The sequence below is a fragment of the Cryptomeria japonica genome, chromosome 8 (assembly GCF_030272615.1).
Source record: "Cryptomeria japonica chromosome 8, Sugi_1.0, whole genome shotgun sequence".
NCBI classification, from domain to species: Eukaryota; Viridiplantae; Streptophyta; class Pinopsida; order Cupressales; family Cupressaceae; genus Cryptomeria; species Cryptomeria japonica.
Genome location: NC_081412.1, coordinates 483,019,024 through 483,029,551, shown reverse-complemented (window position 1 = coordinate 483,029,551; position 10,528 = coordinate 483,019,024). Strand labels below are relative to the sequence as shown.

Sequence of the window (10,528 nt, the reverse complement as noted above, 5' to 3'; positions counted from 1 at the left end):
TATACTCGGTCGAGTAACTTATTGACCATTGAAATAGATGGATTTTATTTATGACTCTCTACCATATCCTTGTATTGATCTTGCTTGTTTCTTAAATGAGTTAGAATAAATGAAAATGCATGTATCATACTAGGCACACACCAAGATTCCATCTTGCATATCGAATTCTTCTTGCTAAGCAATTCGTGCAGGGTCAAGTATTCTAGATTGATTTAGAATTCCGGGGAAGCGTATGCTTCAAGGTTGGGTGGAAAAAACACTTGAATCTTGTTCTCATCTTTATTCGAAGGATTGAATTGAAGATAGGTAAAGGATTGGAGATCAAAGGACGCATCTCATCCCTTATTGTGTTATTTATCTTGTATATGTATATTTCAGCTAAGGCAATTGAAATGTCTAAGTCTTGTTATGTAAATTATGATTGAAATACTATGAAGATACTCTATATTGTAATATATATATATATATATTTAATTTAGACTTGTTATTTCGATCTTGAATTTCACATATGTAGTGATCTTATTTGATTGACATTATTGAATTATGGATAGTAACGAGAGAATTATGAATTTATTTAAGAATAAAGAGTTTTCATTTTATTATTGAAGTTAGGACGTTTACTTCTTTACATCATTTTACTTAAAACAAAAAATTTAAACAAATCCAAAACAAAAGAAAAAAATACAATATATAAAATTCCCACCATTACAACATAAAAATTAAAACATAATTAAATTACTCTAAAACTTAAAAATTACAAAAAATAATTTGAAGACCAATCAATAATTTTATATAAATTAACTATGAACTAACCCTAATTTTAAGAATTTCCACAATTTTTTATTAGACTAACTTCATACGCATATATCTTTCAAGGTTCAAGGAGTGGTCTTATATAAGAAAATAATTCATGTGGGGTAGTCCCCATATAATTAGAACTATTTTCTTGAAATGAGAAAAAGAGAATTCATTTTGGGGTATCCACATATGACTGTAGCTGCTGTATTGAAAAGTTAACTGAACTGTTGTTAAGAGAGTAAAACTTTCAGCATATCAAACACATCATATGAATAGACATCATTAAAATTCCTCACCGTTCTTGTCTAATCTGTGTGTGTCACTGTTAAGTTCTTCAGTCCTTGTTGAGTGCAAAAAAAAATTTCATGATCACTGTCAAGGGAGCTATGAATTCTCCTATGATAGAACATCTTCAAATAGAAATTGTTTTTTACATATATTATATAATTCTTAAACTATTTAAGCTCCAATCTAGGATACACAAACTCTATACAAATTAAAGGTACAATCCTTATCTTTTTAATGCTGAATCTAGCAACTGAGATCTTGTATGTGTTGATAAGACTGACAGTCACAAGATTTTGACTTATCTTCCCTCCCATCTAATTAAAAAATTCATGGCAATAGTAATAGTTTGACATGTCAGAATACACATCTTGAGCTGATTTCTTGTGCAATATACATTTTACACTGTTCCTTTGGAGAAAAAACTCCATCCAAGTAGACTGCTGTCAAAATTACTAAGGTGGTTGGACTCCCATTGAAGCAAAATTACCAATGGGATTAGGCCCAGATGGAACGTTGTGAAGCTTTTGGGAAAACGGTCCTCTGCATTTCGTTTTAGCACAGTTGAGGAAATCTATCTCCTCAAGTCCTTTGTCAAAATTCTTTTGTGTTACCATCACATTTCTAAGCTTCTGCAATCAAGCAAACATGGTTAGCTGTAAAAATGACCCTAATACCCCATATTTACTTAATCTGTTGACTTACAATAGCAACATAGAGGATGTGTGTGAGTGTGTGAGAAAAAAGTTGAAAACAATCGTAAAATTAATAAAATATATCAAATTATGATAAAAGTAAATCTGTCAAATCAAATCAAATCAATTTGAAGGGGCAGAAGAAACTGTGAAGATTGAGCAAAAAACAAAGATGTTCTATTCGTCACTTTTCAAATGTGATTACCATTAGAGGTCCATTTAACGAAATGGTCTGGAACAACATATATGAACAAAAGAAATAGACTACTATCAACATAAGAAGCCAACCTTCAAGAAGGTTCTAGAAATCTCTCGTTATTATCTATGAATTTCTACAAATAAAATTTTTAAATACTACAAAAATATATATTGATTATTATGCTTTTTAAAGTAAAAATAAAATAAAACAATTACTAAAATAATCAATAATGAAATATATTTTTTAGATAGATGTTTTACATAGATTCTTTTTAACTTAAATTTAATTACAAGTTGATATTAGACATGTTATCACAATATAAAGAAGACTAAATTCGTTTCAAATGAAATACATTATTTTATATTGCTAAAATGATATAAAATTAATAATCAAAATAATATTATATGTTTTCAAAAAAAACTATCACTATTTAATTTAAAATTGTAATTATACTATTAAATTTTACTTTTTAAAATTATACATATTGATAATTAAACTTATAATCTTTGTTACATTTCATCTTTTTAATTTATTATAAAATATTGATTTAAATTTTTTATTTTAATAAATTGTAAATTATTAAATTAAAAGTAATTATTAGCAAAAATAAAATAAAATTTTGATATATTTATTTGACATTATGTGTTCTTTTGTATCTTTTATAAGGTTTTCTTCATTACTTAAGCATGCACATATAAAAACTTCTTTCAACATGGTACCCTATACCATTACTCCTTTGATTTGTTGTTATTTCTTGGTGAAGGATATGGTTTCCAAATGACCAATAACATAGCTTGTTGCATTGATGTGTTTCAATGTTAAGTTTACTTTTGATATAAATTTGTATACTACTTAGATTCTCTAGACAAGTCTTTGAATAAACTAATAACACATTTATTTGTAATATAGATAGTCTATAGCTTATAATTAATTTAAAATGTATTATTCTTCAAAACAAATTTCTTAATTTACACACATTCGAAAATGCTCCCGCTCGCTCCCCTGTAGCTGCTCTCGCCAACGGCAACTCGGATCTAGTTGTTGCCATTGTAGATGCTCTTGGTCGTGCAGGTCCCTCCTGGGTGTCGGTGGTTGCTAAGGGCCCTCGCCCCGACTTTGCTTGGGTGGCGTGGTTTCTGTCTGCAAATTTACGCAGAAGGGAAGGAAGACGGTTTATCCCTGTCTCCTATGTCGCCTCTGTTAATGTGAATAAGGATTCCAATCAGGAAATAGAGAACAATGTGAAGGTTTTTACAGAGCATAGTGCTATGTGTAGATTCAAGGGTATTTGGCCCTACCTCCCGGAGCTACATAAATGGATCTCTCATCACTAGGATCCTCTCATTTCTGGTATAGTTCACATATACCCTATGGCTAAAGGTTTCTTTGTTGCTAAATTTGAGAATGCTAAGGATAGAAGAAAAATTCTGTGTGAAAGATTTTTCTATGAGAAAGATAATATGCCACTTTTCGCCAAACCCTGGCACTCTGATTTTAACCCCCTTTCTGAGAAATTCATCAAAATTCCAGTTTGGGTTCGGCTTCCTTACCTTCCTTTACATTTGTGGGTTGATTCTCTCTTTGAGGAAATTGGTGATGCTATTGGGAGTTTCATTATGGTGGATAATGAATCCTTTGGGCTTTATCATACTACTTTTACTCACATTTTGGTGGAGCTAGATGTGTCTAAGGGACTACTAGCTAAGATTGCCATTAATTCCTCTTTTGGCAGCTGGGTACAAACTTTGGATTACAAAGGTATTCCTTTAAGGTGTCATTGATGCTTTAAAACCAACCATGTAGCTGGGAATTGTGGGCTTGAGAAGAAAAATCTTGTGGCCTCATGGTGGTCGGGGGCCTCATACCAACATTACATAGTAAAGAAATCTTTGGACTCTTCTAAAGAGTCATTGGATGCTGGGGGTTTTACTATGGCTGGTTCAGATTCTTTGGATGCCACAAAGGATGTTTATGTGATTAAAAATGTTGTGATACAGGATGTTGATGTCTCTTATGCTGAAAATGGTTTGTTGTCTCTTACCCCGCTGGTTGCTTCACTGTGTGTTGACACAACTATTGCCCCATTTGTTGGATGTGGTCCTGTTTCTGCGAAGGTTGTTGCTCCCTCTATTGATGCTCTTTCTTCCAATCCGGATAGATCGGTGTTGGACTCTTCGAATTGGTTTGTTGCAATAGCTAAAGTTGAAGAAGGATGGATTACTGTAAAGGGGAAGCATTCAAAGACATCCAAGCCTTCTTTTGATATGACTCTTCGTTCCCACAAGGCCAGTTGTAAATCTTGAAGGCCCTTGTAGTTGGTTGTTTGGGCTGGTTTCTCTAGCCCTGTCTTTGGTTGGGTTGTCTGCTATCTTTCAGGGCAGACTCTATTTTTTTGTTGTGGCTCTCTCTTCTTTGTTGAGCAGTCAATTTCTATCCCTTGTTTGATTTGTAAAGGGTTTCACGTCCCTTCAAAACCCGTTTTTCACATAATCAAAAACATATTTCTTAATTTAACTATTATTAATTTCTTATTTCTTATACTTAAAATTTTATTCTTTATTAATATGCAACCTAAACAAATGATTTTTTACCAAGAGTTGAGCTAAAGTATTGGTACATGTTCTGCTAGTTTGGGAGGTCGTAGATAAGTCACATTTGTTCATGAAAAATGAATTTGAGAAACCATATGAAAAACTAGTGGTATTTTATTCTTACCATATCTAAGCATTATATTTGGCCCTAATGTCAACAAATATTTTAAAATTCTCTTCAACAATGTTTCTTCTTGCATTGAAAGGTTAATAATTGGTAGCATACTCAATTTAGATTTGTATCCATCAAGCAATGCTTATTGCCTGCTCCTTTGCTTTCTTTTACTTTTGGTTGAAGGTACTTGCAAGTTATGCGTCAAATAGGCTTATTTTAAGCATATCTTCCAAAAGAAATATAACAAATATTAGAAGTCACCATTTTTCAATAGTTCGTATATTACACCCAAAATGAGCAACACTTTATTCCATGAAATATTTTAACACACTTTTATTATCCTCTCGATATTATATTAATCACCACTAAAATCAATGTTAGATGCAATCCTTTTTTTGCTTTTACCCTATTTACATTTAAGTATACAAATAAAAGTTGATACAATGTAAGGAATAATCATTTTGGAGCCATCTCCATTTCCTTCCAACCTGAATGCATGTTGATCTATGAAATTATATTCTTTAATTTCATTAAAAATTAATTCCTATTAGACCACCAAGCTACTTTTCTTAGCATGAAAGTTTCAATTATGTTCTAAATTCCTAATAACCACGCATGTATACCATTCATTTTTTTTGCTTCATCTAAATGGTTTATAAGAAGTTACAAAGCTTTCAAGAGAATTATTCCATAGTATCGATGAAGGATGGGTATTATTAGATTGAATAGGGGTTATATTTCATTAAGTGGGAGATATGACCCTCAATAACATTTAAATGAAAAGCTAAATATTGCAAAATGAACTATATTTTAAAAATTTAATAAAATGCATATTGGAAAAAAATTCTTAGAGACCACATGTCATTGACCAGTTATTATGGGGACTCTGGACACCATTTCTATTGCTCAATGTAGAATTAAGATCATTAGCACCATTGTTTCCATAGTATATAGAAAGAATGAAAGTTTATTAATACATTTCTTATTTGGACTCTAAATATTTTGAGAAATGATTTTTTATCAATAGTCATTTCCTATAGTAGTTTCTAAGTATTATCTAAATAGAAACCCACTATATGAAGTTGCAATATTTAAATATCTCAAATATTTTAGATAGAATCATGTATCATGTCTATTTTTTTGGCGAGACATCATGTCCTTTTTTTCCTATTTTTAAATCCAAATCTACCTTCTCTAATACAAATTTTAATATGTCTAATGGGACGATCATTGTATCTTTAGAAAATTGAACTACCTAACCTTCCATTTCATGGACTATGAAAACTCCTCTTTCCCACTACAATGAAAAGCTTAATATTAGTATATATTCCATTTTAACCTCTTTCTTGTGACATACTTAATCACAAATACACTATGAAAATTTCTTCTTCTCTTTAGCAAAGGATTTCTCTACTATTTAATAAGTAATTTTTAAAAGCCAAAAAGTTTAGTTTTCTTGGTGTCTTCTCTACATTTTTTTCATGAGAAGAAATCTATAAAACATTTATTCTAGAATTTATCTACACATTACAAATATCAGTGCTTGATTCATTCTCTTTCCTCAATTATTTCAAACTTAAAGTTTTCATTTAACATATGATACTTCCTATATTTTCTCAAATTCCAATTCAGTTTGAAATTTTGTTTGGAAAGATTAAGTTATATTTGAATATAAAGATAGAAATGATGCTTTAATTTAAAGAAGATAAAAATATATTTGATCTTGAATGAATAGCTACACATGATCTCTAATATAATGTTGGAGATTCAAACTCAAGCTAAAAAAATGACTTTTAAGGTATAAGACCTTTAAACTATGATAGGTAAAAATGTTACTATTGTGTAATATTAGTTGTGGATCAAATGTCAATTCACCATGCACTTGTAGTTGTTGATTAGATGATTCAATTTCAATCCAACTAATACTTCAAGATTCATAATTGTACATAAATTTTCCTACCTATTTGGCATCTTATTTCATCTTGTGATTGTGGGGGTGGGGAATTACATCGACGAGACAAATTTTGTCATCTCTTCTCGGTCATTTTGTTGACACCTTCCTAATAATTGTATACTTAGTTATAGGAGATTCTATAAATATAAGAATAGTGAGGGTGGGGTCCCTTCAACAATGTACATCTACCTAGATGAGAGGGAAATGATGAGGAAAAAAGTGTGATGGTCCCCACATCTTCATGTTGGTAAGGTTTTTTAATTCTTCACATTTATAGTTTTCCCTTTAGAAACCTCTTTTCTTTTGAGACTTTTTTAAATTGCAATACCCTAGTGTCATGTGGGCCTCGTAATTACATCAATAAGGATGGCCTATCTTGGATTTTGTGTCCAATATACTTTATAGAGTGATGTCATTCTATCTATGTTTATTGAAAGACTTTTTCTTTTTTGATAATACATTTACAACTTCAAGTTGAAAAAATCAACTTCACTCTAAGTACTAAGATGTTCCATCAAATCGCCTCTTACTTTAAATATGGGTGTACTATATTTTCAAGGTTATGCTTACTCTAAAATCTCAATATGAGATGGGATGGCATGTGCAATGTTTGAAACATATATGAGTTAATAAAAAGTTAAAAAATAAATATCTTACAATAAAATTCGTTAAAGATTTGCATATCTTAAATTCAATAAAGTATCTCATGTAGAATATGACATTTACTTAAAGTCAACTTGCTATAGTTTTTTTTCATCTGAAAGAAATGACCTAATAGTTGAGAGGGATCTAATAAATAAATACTAAACACAAAAAAAACATTTCCTTTTTGACTTAAAGGTTATTGATTGTGACTTCAAATTTTCTAATAGTAAGGTTCATTGTAAATAGTTTAAAAAAGGTAGTCTTTAAATAGATTAATTTAAAAATCTAACAAATCATATGATGTTACATAAATATATGAAAAAACATAATTCAGTACACAACTTATAGACTATTATTATTTTATATTAACCTTAAATAACAAAAATTAATTCTACCAAATAAAATAATAAAAAAATTTAAAAATTATAAACTTAATAAACTTTAAAGATTATTGGGTCTAGTCCTCTACTTGAAATTACTTTAATATATGGTCTTCATATATATTTGATTTTTAAGAATATAGTGTTTCATTTTTTCTGAGTTAAAACTTTCTGAACAATTATTTCCTCTCCCAATTCCACCAATTCAACCACTGATTAAACTATCAGTTAAGTATTAGAACTTTATACCATCTGGGCAAGACAAAATGTGGAATTTGATGCAATCTAGTTTTTAGCTGAAAGATGTAGTACAGTTGCATTAACAGCAGAAAATATAAATAAGAAAGCAAGTTTGACAACACAGGCATATTCACCACAACAACCATAAGAATGCACACCTGAATAGAAACCCATTTTGGCAGTCTCCAAAACCTTAAAAGAGATTGACTCCGCAACTTAATGCTTGCACTCATTCCTCTGAGAATTTATATCTGAAGAACTATGTTCTAATTGCACAATGAATAAATTAGCTTACTGGAGGATCTACCTTTCTGATGCATCTAAGAATAGTGTTATGTGAATAACTATCTAGTAGAAAGTTTGGGTCTGGCATTCAGACACTAAATATTTAGATTCACTATCTAGTTGGGTTAGCAATTAATCTTCTTCTTTGTATCCTCTTGTATTCTAATTGTTTGGACCAATCTATATAGCCTCTCACTAAACTCACCCATATAGTCATATCTTCTGGTCTAACTATTATTTCTGTATGTTCTAATTGTATAGTGAATAGACAAACAAATTGCAAAGTTTAGTTATTAGCTTACTCCAGGATCTACCATTCTGATATATCTAAGGATAATGTTATTTGAGTAACTATCTAGTAGAAAGTTTGGATCTGACATTCAGACACCAAATATTTAGATTCACCATCTAGTTGGGTTAGCAATTAATCATCTTCTTATTATTTTCTAGTATTTTAACTGTTTAGACCAATTTATATAGTCTCTTATTCACCTCACCCATATGGTCATATCTTCTAGTTTAACTATGATTTCTATATCTGAAGAAGCATGTTCTAATTGCGCAAAGAATAGATAAACAAATTGCAAGGTTTCAAGATCTAGCATTCTGATACATCTAAGAATATATTAAATGAATAACAATTTAGCAGAAATTTTGGGAAATGGCTATCTAGTCCCTAGGATACATCAATACATAATTATGATGTATGAAGATAACTTATGTATTGATGCATCCTAAGAACTGGATAGCCATTTCTGAAAGCTTGGAACATCCTCACGTTCTGTTAAGCAGATAATTATATTTTTCTTATCTTCTAGTATTCTAACTGTTAGGACCAATTTATATAGCCTCTCACTCAACTCACTCATATGATCATATCTTCTAGTCTAACTATGATTTCTATATCTGAAGAAGCATGTTCTAATTGCACAATCAATAGAAAAACAAATTGCAAGGTTTTGTAATTAGCTTACTTCAGGATCTATCATTCTGATACATCAAAGAATATATTATGTGACTAACTATCTAGCAGAAAGCTTGGGACATCTTTGGATGACAATCAAACACCAAATATGCAGATTCACCATCAAGTTGGGTTAGCAATTAATCTTTTCTTCTTATCTTCTAGTATTCTAACTGTGTGAATCAATTTATATATTCCTCCTCATCTTGAATCCAAAACAGTTCTTAATCCAAAATGGGACATCTTTGGGTGACAATCAAACACCAAATATGTAGATTCACCATCAAGTTGGGTTAGCAATTAATCTTTTCTTCTTATCTTCTAGTATTCTAACTGTTTGAATCAATTTATATATTCCATATTCCTCCTCATCTTGAATCTAAAACAGTTCTTGAATCCAAAACAGTTATTCAGTTCTAGGATGTACTAATGCATAAGTTATAGCATATAAGAATAACTTATACATTTGCCCTCGAATCCATATGATCATATCTTCTAATTTAACTATGATTTCAACCAAATACTTTACCATTCACCCCCTGGAACAATCTACAATTCAAAGCAGAAAAACTAAAACCCAAAGCCATGATGGGAAAACTTGTGTTACCCGGTGCAGAGTCTGAGAATAAGCAAGGCTATCCCTCTCTCTCAAAGACAGGAACTTTGTGGAGCTCCCTTTTGCATGCTTAAAATCTGTCCAACCAGCCATAACACTGAAAGTCTAATATGACTAATCTTAGAAATGTCACAGATTTTAACAAACATAAAGTCCAGAAAATCACCTGATTCTCCCATTATCTCTTCAGCACATACAAAAACAATGCTGATAATGATGAAGAGCTCAAGGAGGAGAAGAGAGATTTTAAGCTTAGGCGAGGAGGTTCCCCAAGTTAGTAACATTATGCATAGCTTGTGCTTAGTCTTCTCTTTTCTTGAAATAATAATTATTGCAATCTTTCTTATCATTCTACCATATATGGATTCTTCCTCTAATCATATAGTCTCTTCGTACTATTGGGCCATGTGGCATTTGCAACATAGTCAAGATTTGGCTAAGAATAAGGAGCAAAAAGATGAACCAATTAGTGAGATAAATGATATGTTCATGAATGCATGTGAACATTAGTACACAATAATGAGCTATAAAGTCTAAGTTGGGAGCTTATTCCACATATATCCACCGTCCAAGCTTATGCTGTTAACACCTATTACTTGAATGTACAAGACTCTTCTTAGAACATGCATTGTAGCTGATAGATAAAGGATAAGATAAGTTAAACTACGGCATTGTATACAGTGTACCCATTAAGATCTGCTTCTTAAAGTAATGACAAGCCCGTGATTTTCTCTTGGACCAAGAGAAGAGTGGTATACCAT

The 10,528-nt window shown here is 30.9% G+C and overlaps 1 protein-coding gene across 1 annotated transcript; it reads right to left on the bottom strand.

The window, feature by feature from the left end:
• Window positions 1-1,209: 1,209 nt before the first annotated feature.
• LOC131077286 (uncharacterized) lies at window positions 1,210-10,111 on the bottom strand. Its single transcript, XM_058014750.2, has 3 exons — window positions 9,934-10,111; window positions 9,759-9,844; window positions 1,210-1,715 (listed from the first exon to the last, which is right to left on the bottom strand). The coding sequence occupies exons 1-3, from the start codon at window positions 10,049-10,051 to the stop codon at window positions 1,539-1,541; spliced, it is 381 nt and encodes a 126-aa protein (XP_057870733.2). The 5' UTR covers window positions 10,052-10,111; the 3' UTR covers window positions 1,210-1,538.
• Window positions 10,112-10,528: the final 417 nt, after the last annotated feature.